General features: G+C 39.2%; 1 protein-coding gene across 1 annotated transcript in view; it reads left to right on the forward strand.

Moving 5' to 3' along the window:
* The window catches only part of LOC110448041 (receptor-type tyrosine-protein phosphatase N2-like), a 308,722-nt gene that overhangs the window by 236,980 nt on the left and 53,559 nt on the right, over positions 1–18,183 (forward strand). The window contains exons 11-12 of the mRNA XM_021494072.1: positions 10,514–10,702; positions 16,660–16,790. Coding sequence (XP_021349747.1) covers positions 10,514–10,702; positions 16,660–16,790 — 320 coding nt within the window. The remainder of the gene's footprint in view (positions 1–10,513; positions 10,703–16,659; positions 16,791–18,183) is intronic.

Here is an 18,183-nt window from a genome sequence, read left to right on the forward strand (position 1 = left end):
CTTTCCAGCCTCCATTAATGTTCTGTCTTCAGGCATGAATGTAGGAATCCTAGAGCTGTAGTTTGTCTTCTTTCTGGAAAGATTAAAATTTGCCAGAAGGCAGTCAAGATAGTGTAGGAGGTGTTTTTTTGTCAGATGAATTTTGAATGAAATCCAAGAAGAAGGTAAATGAAAAAAAATGTGTTGGTCAGATAAAAAAAAAAGTAAAAGTGTGCCACTGTATTTTAATAAATGTAATGTATTATTATATACGTAAATATTAGATACTGTAAAATGTTATATTTACTGTAAAGGAGAGTTTTACAGTGTAAGACTTCTGATTGTAAGACAAAGACCAGTTTTACAGGGCAAAACTTCTGATTGTAAGACAAAGACCAGTTTTACAGTGCAAGACTTCTGATTGTAAGGCAATGAACACTAGCTTTTACACTGTAACATTTCTGATTGTAAGACAAAGGACATGGAAGACTGAAGCTATAACTATATTACGTCTCATCCACGACGAATTCAAATCTTATGAAGAAAATCTTAGTACCGTTCTTATACCCAGATGATGAAAAACTAAAATGTACGGTTTCCATTCAGCATTTAAGAACCCAGGGATTTGAACAGTAAGGGCTTATCAGAGTAAAGCTGATCTGGGTATTACTCTATGGAAAAATAAATCAAGTAGTTTTATCGGGTTAGAGTGCATTTGCAATTTTTCTTGTTTTGATGAAAATATAGAATGAAACATATTCCCTGAAGATATCTCAGTGGAAGACTTGACAGAGTGGGAGGGTCATAACAGACAGCAGCGCTTCTTGTTATAAGGAGCTTCTGGTGTGACGTCTTAAGGAAAATTATAAAACCATCTTTTTAGGCTGTCATGTTGTCCTCAACTTTCCACGAGAATCATTTGGTTATGTTGAGGAGCTTAAATCCCAGCAAAGGCAGGAAAATCAAGTTAGGATGGTTTTTAACCATACATTATTAAAATTGAATTTTCATATACACTTAGGGCGCTAAATCGTCCTGTTAAAGCAGAATCAATTTTGAAATGTAATTTTTGAAGGACGATCTATAGTTAGTCAAACCAGTTTAACAGAGTGGAGTTTAAAAAAAAATTAAATGATATTCTTGAGAGCCTGAGAAATTGTAAAATATTGATTTTGCCCGATTTGATATAATTAAGCCCCAGTAATAAGATGCTATAATTCCTGACTCTTGAGTTCAACATGGCGGCCATTTCTACGGGAGCACATGCCGGGAGAGTCTAATCTACAATGTAAAGGGGAATTAAAAGTCATCTTTATCTAAAATGTAGCATATTCTGTTATTTTGAAGGGTTCTTCTGTCATTGTTTGATGTTCTACTGACAGCAGATACCAGCTGTTAGAACAGCTTTAGATAGGAATTAACAAATGTCTTAACTAGATAGACAAACACCTTTGGTTATGTGTATAGATATTAAAGTAGTGAAAATAAAGTACGAGACACTGTTGGTCAAAGTATATCTTTTGAACCTTTTATGTTTGTAGTATGTACACAGAGGTGTTGCAAATAGCTTTTTTTATTTTAATGTTATGAAATATATAGGCAATTTTTTTTTTATTACCAGACCTTGCAGGACTTTCATGATAAAATAATGAAGAGGAAATAAACCAAATGTAATCAAAAGCAGTGTTCTGAATGTAAACATTCACCCGGACTAGACCGGGATTCGAACCCTGAACTTCACTTTGTTATACTATCACTCCAACCAACTGAGCAACCAGGTCATCGGAAGTGTCCAGGCAAAGTTGTGCTACAGTTATATCCTAATCAGGAAAATACTCACAGGGGAGGTTACTCTATATATAAAAAACATGGTGCAGTGGGACACAGATCCTTGAGCATAATGTAGGCTGTGGAATGTCTTCATTAACAGTCCAGGCTAACAAACGTAAAGGCTGTACCATGTCCCAGCTAAAACATAAGTTAGGTCGTCCAGTTTAACACAAACCACATTGGTTCATGATGTCCTTATATAAACAATGTCCTTGCTAAATTAAATATATCACTTAGGCTGTCCAATTTAAAACATAACTTTGGCGTGCTATAGCGTTATTTGGGCCCTACAATGCCCAGGCTAACACATAAATTAACGTACAGTATCCAGGCTATCACTGAGGTAGAGCTTCCTTTGTCAGTGGGCTAGAAGTCAAAAAGCTTTATGCATTTAACTCTGACCAGCACATCGTATAATAGAATGGTTGTGGAGGCGTTTCCGAAGCAGTAACCATTTGAAGGGTTTTGTAAGACTAGGTTGACTGGAGAGTTCTCTCCATCACCTCCCTCACCATAACTCCAGCTAAAACTTGACAGCGTTTCTAGATCCATGCTGTTTTTATTATGGCCTCATTGTACAAGTTTTGGGCATTGTTGATCTATACAATACAGCTAGGTTATATCGCTTCTGATGTAGAATCTGTTCGAATGAGGTCTGAGGCCTAATCGGATAGATCCTGGCCGCTGATAATGAACTACATTTAGATAATACCCATATAGATGTGTGCTATAAACAATGGATTTATACATCTCCAGATTTTCACCATCAAATGGAAAACTAATTCGCTATTTCAGATATAATATATTTGCATTATCTAGCATTTCTTTGTTAACCAAGTGTCATAAATGAATGTTATACTGCCAACATTTCCCAGACAAGTTACGGTGTTATAATGGGGTTTGGTAAAACATTACGAGGAAAGGGAGAGAGATCCAGGGACCTTGAAATATGTTGGCATTTATCGAGGTGGGTTGAGGGACATTTTATCAAGGTTTTAATGTGTTGTTAGGTACCGCTAGAGTTAAATTGACATGCGATGCCATAGTGTATTGGGTTACAAATTATAATCTTAAAGCACATAACAATTCAGTGTGAAAAGTTTTAAAATATGGTCACCACAGAAATTCCAAATTACATTTTACAGATTATTTCTTAGAGTGGAACTCTTTTGTCCATATGTCACAGAAAGATAGGATACACCCTTAACTAGGCAGTGCTACAACTATTTGATGGTGGCAGACTGACAAGTTTCACTCTGTCACCCTGAGGACATCAGCTGTTCCTACACTGACCTAATGACAATGTACAATGTACACAGACTATGTACCAACTGGTCATCAATTCACAAATCTGACCTACAGACAAGTTGACCTTTCAGTGAAATGTCAGTAGACAAGGTCACTTCTGGTCGTGACAGGTTGACTGATCTACCCACTGAAAGCTATATAACATCCAGTACTTGATGCTATGATTACCAAGTTTAGGGGTCCTTCTCAGCTTGTGATCTGATCTTACCTTGACATAAAACTAGGTACTTCCCAGCCATTGATCTGATCGTCCCTGGACATAAAACTAGGTGTACTTCCCAGCCTGTAATCTGATCGTCCCTGGACATAAAACTAGGTACTTCCCAGCCATTGATCTGATCGTCCCTGGAATAAAACTAGGTGTACTTCCCAGCCTGTAATCTGATCGTCCCTGGACATAAAACTAGGTGTACTTCCCAGCCTGTAATCTGATCGTCCCTGGACATAAAACTAGGTGTACTTCCCAGCCTGTAATCTGATCCTCCCTGGACATAAAACTAGGTGTACTTCCCAGCTTGTAATCTGATCGTCCCTGGACATAAAACTAGGTGTACTTCCCAGCCTGTAATCTGATCGTCCCTGGACATAAAACTAGGTGTACTTCCCAGCCTGTAATCTGATCGTCCCTGGACATAAAACTAGGTGTACTTCCCAGCCTGTAATCTGATCGTCCCTGGACATAAAACTAGGTGTACTTCCCAGCCTGTAATCTGATCGTCCCTGGACATAAAACTAGGTGTACTTCCCAGCCTGTAATCTGATCGTCCCTGGACATAAAACTAGGTGTACTTCCCAGCCTGTAATCTGATCGTCCCTGGACATAAAACTAGGTGTACTTCCCAGCCTGTAATCTGATCGTCCCTGGACATAAAACTAGGTGTACTTCCCAGCCTGTAATCTGATCGTCCCTGGACATAAAACTAGGTGTACTTCCCAGCCTGTAATCTGATCGTCCCTGGACATAAAACTAGGTGTACTTCCCAGCCTGTAATCTGATCGTCCCTGGACATAAAACTAGGAACTTCCCAGCCTGTAATCTGTTCCTTCCTGGACATAAAGGTAGGTACTTCCTAGACTTTGCCAGCTTAACTTCCTCAGCCCCAAGATAAGGTCATCCCAGGATCCTGTCCTCTCAGATCTGGCAGACAGCTGATGTCGTGAGGTCCCCTGTTAATAGTCAGCATTATATAAAGAGCATTGTGATAACTTAGACTGCTGCAGGGTGCAACGTCCTCAAAGGCAATAACTCGGTACTCTGATGTGTCATCGTCCATAGACAAGGTCAGCACCAAGGTCGTTGTCTGTCTTAGTTCCAGGTGCTGAAGATAATCTTCACACAAAAGATTACATGTATACATAATAAATACTAGGCCTGAATTGCAAAATAGTATAATTTAGTACTCTCTTAAATTAATTCCACATAGATCATTTGCAAATTATTGGAAGAGTTTTTAATTAATGTTACTATTACAAGTTTTATTACAATTTAGATTTAAACACAATAAGTCTGGACAATCCAGCCTAAGTATTACAAAAATTTAATTATGAAGCTGGGGCAGAAGAAAAAATGAAGTAGCAACAAAAAAAATTGGATAGTGTTCTGTTTACAAACAATCTAATCAACCTATAGAAAATATATAAACAGAGCTCTGGACTACTTCAAATTGGGATGCCTAAGCCCTTGGAAAAAATTGCCTCTGTTGCAAAAAAAAAATCTGTTTAAGTTACCGTACAAGTTTTGTCATTAAAATTGTATCAAATTGATCAAAAACTGATCTTGAAGATTGTCATTTTTTCATTAGTTGTACTAGTGTTAACCTTTCACCACTGTACTGTAGACCATAATGGACTCACCCAGATACATGTATGGTAGAGTCTACTAAAGTTACCTAGGGGTGAAAGGGTTAAGAGTTGAAAGTAATGTCCGGTGAATGTTACAGTGAGGAGTTGTAAAATCCACCCTTTCCCTGGAGAATTCCCTGTTTTATAAAGTCTGTCACTGGAGTAATGGAGAATTCCCAGTTTTATAAAGTCTGTCACTGGAGTAATGGAGAATTCCCTGTTTTATAAAGTCTGTCACTGGAGTAATGTAGAATTCCCTGTTTTATAAAGTCTGTCACTGGAGTAATGGAGAAATCCCTGTTTTATAAAGTCTGTCACTGGAGTAATGGAGAATTCCCTGTTTTATAAAGTCTGTCACTGGAGTAATGTAGAAGCGGGCTGTCTACTGAGCTAGCACCTTCTGCTTTGCCTGGTTTTAATCTCCATCGACCAACCCATCAATATGACCAAACAACTACTGAAATTAGATCTCAAATTGAATTTACAACTTAAAACCCAGATAAATCCTGTTTCAAGAAAAACTTTTAAAACCCTTCTCTGTAAATGACTTCTTCAGGAGTAAATGCAAGCCTAAAACTACAAAAAGCCCCAGTTTTTTCTTATAATTTGTTTTTGTACCCATTTTTCTACACCGGAGCTTTTCCACATTGCATCAATCTGATTAAATCCTGTGTAGCAGCAGGGATTAGACCAAGCTCCCCCCTACAGAACACCCGGCCTCATGTGCCAGCCACCTCGTCATCCTTAATGGACTTTTCTCTATCAGCGCTCCTCAAAGCTCCTCTAAATTGCAAATGACAGTAGCCCAAGGGTTTGTCTTGCATCCTGAGAATATTAAACATGTCCTTTGCCAAGCTTAGTATTCAAACATGGCTGTGCGTCTAAGATCTTAAGGAACATCTAAATCGGGTGAGCAAAATGGAGAGTTGATGAAAGAGGGAGGTTTAAGTGGAAGTTGGGGAGGTAATTGGCTATTGTTGAATTAGGGCAATTGTATGGCATGGTTGTTAGGGGACATCGTGTGGTTATAATGGAAGGTGTCCAATCACGGACAGGAACAATAGACATTCAGGCCAGGCCAAACTTGTGATGTGCTGATCAGGCTTTATATATATATATAGTGCTCAGACGACATTACAGATATATTAGCTACAAAAATTGTCAAAAAGAATCAATGTTTGAAGAAAGTAAATAACAGATTCTTTTATTTGACGGCCTGAGTTTACATATAACACAATTTAATTTGGCTATTTGATTTTATATCAAATCTAACAAGTTGCATGAATCTGACTACGCAACAAAAATACATCTTGGCCCGGCCTGGCTAATGGATCTCGCCACAAAAAACTTAACTTGGCACAGCCTGAATTGGACTGTGTGATTTGTCCTGCTGTCACCTCCACATGATGATAATTAGGATGTGGCCCGAGCTTCCTGACCAGTGGTCATCAGCCATCGACTGCCTGACAGTCATTAACTAAATAAAAGGGAATTGAATAACTCTATTGATTTCACAGTTTCCTCTGTAAAGTGGTGATTTCTGTGTTGTCCACAATGGAGATGTAGGCACCCTCGTTACTCAGCACTTATCAGTCTGTTATCTCACGACAACGACCACAGCAGTTACAGGCTGTTATCTCACGACAACGACCACAGTAGTTACAGCTATACCTATGTAGTAACAGACTGTCAACACTGACCCGACCCCAGCAGTTACAGCTGTACCTCTGTAGTAACAGACTGTCAACACTGACTCGACCCAAGCAGTTACAGCTGTACCTCTGTAGTAAGAGACTGGCAACACTGACTAGACCCCAGCAGTTACAGCTATACCTCTGTAGTAACAGACTGTCAACACTGACTCGACCCCAGCAGTTACAGCTGTACCTCTGTAGTAACAGCCTGTCAACACTGACTCGACCCCAGCAGTTACAGCTATACCTTTATAGTTACAGGCTGTCAACACTGACTCGACCCCAGCAGTTACAGCTATACCTTTATAGTTGCAGACTGTCAACACTGACTCGACCCCAGCAGTTACAGCTATACCTCTGTAGTTACAGGCTGTCAAGACCGTCTCGACCCCAGCAGTTACAGCTATACCTCTATAGTTACAGGCTGTGCTGTCTAAGTGCCAGCATTGACAGTCTTCAATAATCTTTGTCACAAAAGCTGTCTTACACTTATAATTGGTTTGGTAAGTACTTTGTAATTTCAGATGGAATGATATTTCATTCCTATATATATTGTAACACCAGGGGATGATGCATCAGAACACAATCGCCATTTATAATCAGGATATTATATGCCTGGTTAGAAATAATATTTAGGATTCTCTCAATTACACAGACTCGGGGACCTTATAAAAACCAAATGCGGTATGTTCCAAGTTCTGAAGCATCTAGTTGAAACTGTAGAAATGAAATTATGCGACCTCCCGATACCGGCGATGGTAGAACCAGGGTGACAACATGAGGTTTAATCAAATTATTCTGTGCTCCCCGATCATCATTGGTCCCAGGATACGTGCTGATATTCGATTAGAGTTTCACGGTCACACATCGCAGTGTTCTACGTCGGGGCACGACGTATCAGGCAGTCCCAAACTGGCTGTACGTTAATATACACGTATGTGTGTGTGTGCAGTTACATGTTTAAATAGCAGTAATTTGGTATAAAAATCTATATGTCGCATGTGTATCGACCTACAGAAATTGTCACTTTGCATTCATGCATAATTGTCGCAATGTCATCTGTTTTTCCTGTCTGCAGTGGGGTACGGGTACCTGTTACACTATATAGTTCCAGGCCTCATACAATTCTGAAAATAATCAAAAAAGGAGTAAAAACTGTAGCAAATCCTAAAACATTGTCTCAATAAAGTATTATATTTGTGTGTGTGTGTGTGTGTGGTTGCTAATTAGATAAATAGTTTGATTAGATGAGTTCATAGAGGACTTATTTTTTCAATCTACATGCAGTTTTTGCATTTCATGAGACATCTACTACTACCTTCCCCTGTCCATCAACATAAGAAAATCTTTAAAAATCTTTCTTTTTTTCAGTTTCTTTACCATCATATTTCTTGTTAACAATAATTAAAGAATTTTGTGCAAAACTGAGAACTAAGTTTGACAGTAATGTGCCGGTTACTCTCATTTGTATGGTTATGGTATAGAGAATACAGAACAAACCTCTTGCTTTGTTGATAATGTAAAATAATCACATAGTACTATACACACTAATCTGATTGGCAGATTCAACAAATGAAAACCTTTGGCATTGAACACAAATTGATTGGTAGAGAATTTCAGGGGAAGTAATCACGCCCAATTAACAGATGAAAGTTCATGTTCCACCTCATTAAAGGGTGTAATTGCAAACTTGATGTACATTGACACACGTACATTCATCAGATCTCTGTCACAGAAATGTTTGTGAAGTGAGGGATCACAGTCAGCTCCGCCAGTGTTTATAGCAAGCAACAAAATGCCGATTGGGCTTTATGTAAAAATGGACGGAGGATAAATGAAATGATCTCTAATGATAATTTCAATAGAAATCAACCATTTTTCATTTTCTGGTTAAGTACTACAGCTTTCAATGAAAATGCCCATTTCCTGGGTAATAATCAATAATTACTGAAAGTATGTACTATTAACAATGATGGATCAATGGCCGCCCCATCAGGCCTAGGAGCAGTGGCATGATGGGAGTTTGATCCGGGAGATAAAGGGGCCCCGAAAGTGTTACACTGTAAACAGATGAGAGCTGCAGCATTGGAGAGGATTGGACAATGAGAAGTCATCAATACATGATGGTCTTCACGCCGTTTTTATACATGATGAGCTGAAATTGGGTTTTGATGGATATGATCAATACAAAATGGTTCTTTTTTATGTGATGGACTCAAAATCTTCCCTGATGAGGTTGGTGATTACTTTTAACAGTTTTTTTCACATGATGTTCTGTTTACATATGTTTATGATGGAGAGTGATTGCGGTGCTTCTCTGCAAAGGTCAAGTACAGAGCAATATTGAGTCTAATGCTTAATGTAAATGACTTGTGAAGGAAGCACAGTTAAATCAAAAGGGAATGTAGTATAATTATAATGGGAGATAGTATATTGGTGTCACATGAATATACAGATAACCAAAGAAATATTCCTGGGTTGACTTATGAGGAAAACAAGATTAAATTAAAAGGGGATGAAGTAATTATGATGGAAGAGAGTATATATGTGTCTTACGAAATTAAAGATAACCAAAACAAAACACTCCTGGGTTGACTTATGAGGGAGGCAGAATTAAATCAAAAGGGGATGAAGTAAAAATAATGGGAGATAGTATATTTGTGTAAAAATAAAGATTACCAAAAATGTGTGGTTGTGGATATTAAAATTACACTAGTTCTTGTTCATGTTGGTAATATATCACTGTTTATGGTCAATATATACAGGGACAAAACTGTCATTAAAACTGAAGAACTCAGGGTCGGTGGGAGGCTTGGAACTTAAACTGTAAGCCATTTATTGTATGAGGGATGATATTGGTGTGACATTGCATGGACTTGAATGCAGTTGTCACCTTCACTGACAACACACAAAACTTAACACCGTCAAATCGGCTGCCTTGATAGGGAGAAGCAGCTTACACCGTCCAATCGGCTGCCTTGATAGGGAGAAGCTGCTATATACAGGTTGTGTGTGACACACATGTGCCACAACCCAGGATCATTGATCACAGGCTTTGTCTGGTAAAGGAGCAGTCAGTATTCACAGCATTAGTAATGCTAGAGTGTTGAGTTGTTGCTGGAAGCCGACAATGAATTGAACCAAGTAGTAGTTCCCTCCTTCATTTGGCCCCTAATTGGTCCACAGCTCTCCTGAGAATCAATTGGAATTGCTGAGTCCATATTTTCCTCAATACTTTTAACACAATGGAGCCAACTTGAATCAGATCTCCAAGGCCTGATGAAAAAAATGCTACCATGACAAAGTTTAATGTTATCCCTGGTAACGTTTACCACACCATAGAACTGGGATATTCACAAGATCGCCCAGATACTGTAACCTAGCACATCAAATCTCTCAGTTTTACATGCTAATTACACTCCATTGTGAGATAATTATATCCAGTTTTTTTCGTTTTGCAGGAATGTTGAATTCTTGATGATGTTTTTCATACAAATTATTGACATGAGGGACTTGGATTAGTAATATGATGCCTCCATCAAATTACGCTTTTGAATAGCGTTAAGAGGAATCTGTTTTGGAAAATTAAAAAATGCATCAAAAATTATCAGTGTTATTTTTGATGAAATGGATGCTGCTTATTCATTTAAATAACGCTTCAATTATTTCAATCACTGCATGAGTTTTCGGGTTGAAATTAAAATATCTATTTATCTATATACTGTATATCTATCAGTTCTGCTTTTTTTTCTTCTCTAGATGGAAGTTGTTGAGTAGATCCTTGGATTTAGTCCAGAGTGTCAATGACATTTAAATACATGTACATAAAACTAAAGATTCACACCTGTTGTATATTTCAGAACCAGGTTGAAGTGAAGCCACCAGATGACCGGTACTTCGTGTTGACCTTCGTCCTGTGCGGATGTATTGCTGGTATATTATTGGCTGTCGTGGTCATCTATCTTATCCGACGCTACAGCAAGTCCAAGGAGAAACTCGCCCAGCTGTCTGCCAATGGGGACAATACGGAGGCATCAAAGGACTACCAGGTAAGTTTACCTGAGTACAGGTATAATTACGGAATAAGGGGAGGTAACTGGAAACATAAGATGACTACAAGGTAAAATTTACCTATGAACAGGTCAAATTGATATACCACTGAGGTAACCAAGGACTACCAGGTAAAATTTACCTTGAACAGGTATATTACTGATCAGGGGAGATAACCCAGAGGCATTCGAGGACAACCAGGTAGAGTTTACCTGTGTAAAGGTAATATAGTGATCAGGGGAGATAACACAGAGGCATTCAAGGACAACCAGGTAGAGTTTACCTGTGTATAGGTATTATAGTGATCAGGGGAGATAACACAGAGGTATTCGAGGACAACCAGGTAGAGTTTACCTGTGTATAGGTATTATAGTGATCAGGGGAGATAACACAAAGGCATTCAAGGACAACCAAGTTACCATGCAATCCCAAAGGAAGAGCTAAACCCAACTAAACCCAAATCATGGACCAAGAGTGACTGTTAATATGTATTTCATTAGTTATTTTTATATTTCAAAAAAGGAAAATCTCTTTCAATCTAAAAAAAAGGCCTTCTTTTTAAAATTCAAAATTTAACAAACTCTATTTAGATAGTCACTTGTTGCAGTACCTCTATTTAGATCTTACCAATATGCAGTGTTTAACTCATACACCCCTAAAGTCACATTTAAACCTTACCAAATCAAACACTGGACAAGTCCATTTTAAAAATGTAGGGGTGAATGAGTCTCAGAAATTACATAATGGTCCCGGATATATGGACAAGTAGATTTGAGTGATCACCATTTGATGAGGTGTTCGGAATAGTTTCTGAGAATGCATTTCATCTCTACATGCTATTAAGGTTCTATGGGGAAATACTATCAGAATGTGTGATCAGCTATAGCAAAGACATTGATCAATTGTTTGTAAAGCATTGGTCCAATTTTGCAAGATTTAAAACACATCAAAATAAATGGTCCAGTTTCTTCAAGGTCAAAGGATTCTATAGCAAATCAGCTGGTGGTGCTGTAGTAATGGTGCTAAAGTCACATTTAGGATAGTGACTAGCAGCCACCACACTGCTGGGTGCTGTAGTAATGGTGCTAAAGTCACATTTAGGATAGTGACTAGCAGCCACCACACTGCTGGATGCTGTAGTAATGGTGCTAAAGTCACATTTAGGATAGTGACTAGCAGCCACCACACTGCTGGGTGCTGTAGTAATGGTGCTAAAGTCACATTTAGGATAGTGACTAGCAGCCACCACACTGCTGGGTGCTGTAGTAATGGTGCTAAAGTCACATTTAGGATAGTGACTAGCAGCCACCACACTGCTGGGTGCTGTAGTAATGGTGCTAAAGTCACATTTAGGATAGTGACTAGCAGCCACCACACTGCTGGGTGCTGTAGTAATGGTGCTAAAGTCACATTTAGGATAGTGACTAGCAGCCACCACACTGCTGGGTGCTGTAGTAATGGTGCTAAAGTCACATTTAGGATAGTGACTAGCAGCCACCACACTGCTGGGTGCTGTAGTAATGGTGCTAAAGTCACATTTAGGATAGTGACTAGCAGCCACCACACTGCTGGGTGCTGTAGTAATGGTGCTAAAGTCACATTTAGGATAGTGACTAGCAGCCACCACACTGCTGGGTGCTGTAGTAATGGTGCTAAAGTCACATTTAGGATAGTGACTAGCAGCCACCACACTGCTGGGTGCTGTAGTAATGGTGCTAAAGTCACATTTAGGATAGTGACTAGCAGCCACCACACTGCTGGGTGCTGTAGTAATGGTGCTAAAGTCACATTTAGGATAGTGACTAGCAGCCACCACACTGCTGGGTGCTGTAGTAATGGTGCTAAAGTCACATTTAGGATAGTGACTAGCAGCCACCACACTGCTGGGTGCTGTAGTAATGGTGCTAAAGTCACATTTAGGATAGTGACTAGCAGCCACCACACTGCTGGGTGCTGTAGTAATGGTGCTAAAGTCACATTTAGGATAGTGACTAGCAGCCACCACACTGCTGGGTGCTGTAGTAATGGTGCTAAAGTCACATTTAGGATAGTGACTAGCAGCCACCACACTGCTGGGTGCTGTAGTAATGGTGCTAAAGTCACATTTAGGATAGTGACTAGCAGCCACCACACTGCTGGGTGCTGTAGTAATGGTGCTAAAGTCACATTTAGGATAGTGACTAGCAGCCACCACACTGCTGGGTGCTGTAGTAATGGTGCTAAAGTCACATTTAGGATAGTGACTAGCAGCCACCACACTGCTGGGTGCTGTAGTAATGGTGCTAAAGCCACATTTAGGATAGTGACTAGCAGCCACCACACTGCTGGGTGCTGTAGTAATGGTGCTTAAGTCACATTTAGGATAGTGACTAGCAGCCACCACACTGCTGGATGCTGTAGTAATGGTGCTAAAGCCACATTTAGGATAGTGACTAGCAGCCACCACACTGCTAGATGAATACTGGTGACAAGATAGCAGCTCAATTGCTTGATAATAAAGTTAAATGACAAAATATTTCATACAAGTTCTTCCAACTTTGTTAACTGCATTTACTCATTCTTGTTTTACTGAATGTGAGCAAAGAGTGTATGAGGGGGAAAGCTAAAGTACCCAAAGAAAACCCATGTGGTCAGGCATGTGATCCAATACCTTTTCCCCGGCTGTCTTGCTGAAAGGCTAGTGAGCTATTCAATGTGCCACCAATTCAATGCAAGCCATCCAATGTTTTTTAGGCCTGTCCATCTGGAGTTCAGAAAACACAGGTTTGAGTCCCAGGTTTGGGTCCCAGATTTGAGTCACGGGTTTGAGTCCCAGGTTTGGGTCCCAGGTTTGCGTCCCAGGTTTGGATCACAGGTTGGGGTCCCAGGTTTGGATCCCAGGTTTGAGTCCCAGGTTTGGGTTCTAGGTTTGAGTTGCATGTTCCCTGTCCTGTTACAGTTGTGTCAGTGTGACCAACTTGTGTTTCATGTAGTTAGTATGAGCTTTACAAGAGAATTGTAGTTAACCTTTCACCACTGTTGACCATCATGGACTCATCCAGATGAATGTATGGCAGAGTCTACTCAAGTTACCTAGGGGTGAAAGGGTTAATGAAATAATGTTGTCCTTGGTGTCAAAGCCTTTGAAGGGGGCAGGAGGTATGTCTCCTGTTAAAGTTAGTAAGGTCAAGGATATTGTGTCATTAGTAAGGTCAAGGATATTGTGTCATTAGTAAGGTCAAGGATATTGTGTCATTAGTAAGGTCAAGGATAAGACAATTAACAGGAAATTAAATAGCATTGTAATATTGGCAGATACGTCAGATCCAACTGACCCGAAACAAGGAGAATTTAGACAAAAGTCAAAATTTGAATGTTATTTCAGTCTCGATTTCCCTATGAAAGTGTGAATTTACATATGTGAACATTCTCCTGAACGACAGAGCTGTGTACTTCACCAATAAACCACTAGCAATATCTTATAATAGTTGATTTAAAAGTAATTGTCTCAATCGCTCATGATCCGTCTTCTTGTAACATAATTGTATTGTAACGTGGAAAGTTGTTCTGTGTGTAGTACCCATCTGTTACACCTCGTGTCAAGTCGAAGTTGTTTTACAAGTCTCCTTACTCATGGCTCCAGTGCACGGAAGTCATATAAAAACTGCTTTAAAAATTATCCGGCAAGAAATTGAGATTTCATGAAGGGTTTTGTTACTCTTTGAATAAATGCAATTACTTGTTCTTGTTCTGCAGGAGAATTGATCAGAGACAAACATGGCTATGATTAAATGGTCTGTAATTTCACATGTGTGTATGATTCGTGGTCTCGGAGTCGGCGGTATCTCCGGGACGATACGGGCTCCCAGAGCACAGCCTGGGAAGGACGCCTGGCTGCTCTGGTGGAGGATGTCATGCTGATCGTGTACACCTCACAGATTTGTTCTGTAGTATGGACAACTAACATGCAATCCCCTCACACATCATAAAACATGGCCGAACCTTGAACAGGAGATAATTACTCACCATTCCATAGAAAGATTCAGTGTTCCGCACATTCTAGCGGGAATGTTGCCAAAAATGTGTCTAACTCCCTCAATTTTACCTGCCAAACTTGTTTCTCTTTGCTTATTCACTTTTGTTTTAATGATAATATCATTCTATAAGTAGAAGGATATGCTTATTAAATTGTGTCTCATCAGAATTGCCTAAAAATATTTGGTATACGAGTATGCAGTATTTTTAGCTCACCTGGCCCGAGGGGCCAAGTGAGATTATGGCATGGTGCGACGTCCGGCGTCCGGCCGGCGTCAACTTTTTACTTTAAACAACTTCTTCTCAGTAACCAAAAGGCCTAGGGTGATGATATTTGGCCAGAAGCATGCTTGGATGAAGGGATACCAAGATTGTTCAAATAAATGACCTTCATCAATTTTCAAGGTCACAGGGGTCAAATATGTTTAAAACCTTTAAATAACTTTTTCTGAATAACCGAGAGGCCTAGGGTGATGATATTTGGGCAGTAATATGCTGGGATGAAGGGCTACCAAGTTTGTTAAAAAAAATGACCTTGACTTATACTCAAGGTCACAGAGGGCAAATATGTTTTAAACATTTAAACACCTTCTTCTGAATAACCGAAAGGCCTAGGGTGATGATATTTGGCCAGAAGCATGCTTGGATGAAGGGATACCAAGATTGTTCAAATAAATGACCTTCATCAATTTTCAAGGTCACAGGTGTCAAATATGTTAAAATCTTTAAGCAACTTCTTCTGAATAACCGAGAGGCCTAGGGTGATGATATTTGGGCAGTAATATGCTGGGATGAAGGGCTACCAAGTTTGTTAAAAAAAATGACCTTGACTTATACTCAAGGTCACAGAGGGCAAATATGTTTTAAACATTTAAACAACTTCTTCTGAATAACCGAAAGGCCTCGGTTGATGATATTTGGCTAGTAGCATGCTGGGATGAAGGGCTATAAAGTTTGTTCAAATGAATGACCTTCATCTTTTTTCAAGGTCACAGGGTCAAATATATTCTTAACCTTTAAACAACTTCTTCTGAATAACCAAGAGGCCTAGGATAATGCCAGTAACATGCTGAGATGAAGGACTACCAAGTTCAAATGAATGACCTTGTCATATATATTTTAAGGTCACAGGGGTCAAATATGTTTAAAACCATTGAATGACTTCTTCCTTAATAAGCAAAAGGCCAAAGGGGATGATATTTGGCCATTAACATGCTGGGATGAAGGACCACCAAGTGAATGACCTTCGCCCATATTCAAGGTCACAGTGGTCAATATATGTTTAAATCTTAAAATGATTTGTTCTGTATAACCAAAAGGTCCAGGGTAATGATATTTTTCAATAAGCATGCTGGGTTGGAAGACTATAAACTCTGTTCATGTTCAACCTAATATTATAATGTCCTTGTTCGACATTCAAGGTCACAGGCGTCATATGTTTAAGTCTTTAATAGGTTCTTATGAGTCAAACACTGATATTTTGCCTGTAACTGTATTTTAGTCCACTTTTAAGATTACAAGTGTGATCGAGATTAATACCAGGTGAGCGATGCAGGCCCATTGGGCCTCTTGTTTAATGCTGGATGGATCCCAATATCTTCTGACATGTTATTTTTTGAAATAAAGTTTCAATATTGTAACCTGTAAATATGTGGGGGGGAAAATACATCACATGAAAGAAAGGAAATTGGTAAATTGGTTGTATGTGTGAGAAGGTTGAGGATAATTCTTATAGTTATGCTGTATGTTAATGTACGTATCTTAATGCAAATCTTTATACCAGACACAGCAGAGAAACTGACTTAATTGGGGTATGTTGTTTCAGTGGATGTGTATGTACACACACAATTGGTTCTTTCATAAGCAACTTTCCTGGACATTCCAATAAGGATTAAAGATTCCCGGTCAGGAGTACATAATGTCACATTTTTATGTCCCCCAGGATCTGTGTCGCCAGCGAATGCAAGGCAAGTCGTCGGAGAAACCAGAGCCTCTCCATGCCGCCTCACGTATCGGAAGTGTGTCCGAATCTCAAGTCCGGAGCCCATCTAGTAGAAGCAGCACATCATCATGGTAAGATCAGCCTGTTTTTCATTATCTGTACCATATTTATCCAGAAATAAGCCTATGCCCTCAAATAAACCCATACCTCATCGTTTGGCAGAATCTTCAATATATGTGTGTCACAAAAAAGCCCTCTCCAAAGTTCAGTAACGAAATTTCCCATTAGGAAAAGGGGGCTTATTTCAGGATAGAAATGGTTGATAGACCAGTAGAAACAGCACATGCTTATTGTGATTTTAAATGGTGTTTTGTTCACAGTTATCCATACAAACTGATGTGTCAACAAGGTATTAATTAGAAAAAATATTTTGGAAAACTGCATGGAAACAAAATGTTTACAAGTGGAAAAATGTAAGAACCCATTTTACTACATACGACAGTCTTCCTACAGGAATAAAATAGTTTTTCACATTGACTTTTTATTTGAAAAAAAATACTTGGACCTGGTGTTGAAACAGCATGTACATAGCTGGAAAATGTATATGGACCTCAGTGTACACCATAGTCAATGTAGTATAGAGTTGTGGCCAAGACTCGACAACGGACCTGCAGGTCTGGATTCCTCAGAGCTGAATTCCTGCACAAAGCACGTTCAACTGCTCCAGACCAATCTTTCTAGTTTCAAAGCATGTAACTTAGTAATAATGACTTGATTCCACAGATAGCTTTCATTCCACTTTGAATTATCATTGATAATGAAATCTTCTGTCTTGCTTGCCAGTAAATGTCCACTTAACTTATGTTTAAACCATAAAGACAAGTTAACAGCTTCAACGCATTAGTATTGAACACTACCAGTGAGAATGGGAAACCGATTTGTATGGGGAAGGATCAGGGATACAGTCTCCGAATGAAATTGTCTCTAATTTTCAATTAAAACAATGCTAAAACGAAAATCCCATTGTTTTGACAAACTTCTACTGGTGTGTACATCATGTCTCAACAGTAAACAGAAAACGCCTTACGTAGGCACAAGATGGACACAGCTGTTAAGGCAGGTATGTTAGCATCTTATTTCATCACAGAAAGTCTTCAAATGTTAAGTAAGGTAAACTATCAAATAGTTTAGTTTATTTGAAAGTTCAGTAGAAGTGTAAAGAATTTGAAATTAAAATTAAAAGTGCAGGTGGTAGCAATTTATTTTCTTCAAAACTTGCAATAAACATATATATAATTCTATATATAAAACACAGCAAACATATAGCAATCCAGAGCATCAGATTATTGTAACGCATCAAATTGTCATAAAGCCACTACCTCGAGGACAGTTGGAAATGGTGATTACGGCCAGGAGATCAAACACCACGGTGTCTTTGATGTGTGCCATTATGTCTGAGGTCACTATCTGAGATATAAGGAGAGAATTACAAAGTCGGCAGCATTGTGTGGAGGGCGGGGGGGG

Source organism: Mizuhopecten yessoensis, unplaced genomic scaffold (genome assembly GCF_002113885.1).
Source record: "Mizuhopecten yessoensis strain PY_sf001 unplaced genomic scaffold, ASM211388v2 scaffold3805, whole genome shotgun sequence".
In the NCBI taxonomy this organism is placed as follows: Eukaryota; Metazoa; Mollusca; class Bivalvia; order Pectinida; family Pectinidae; genus Mizuhopecten; species Mizuhopecten yessoensis.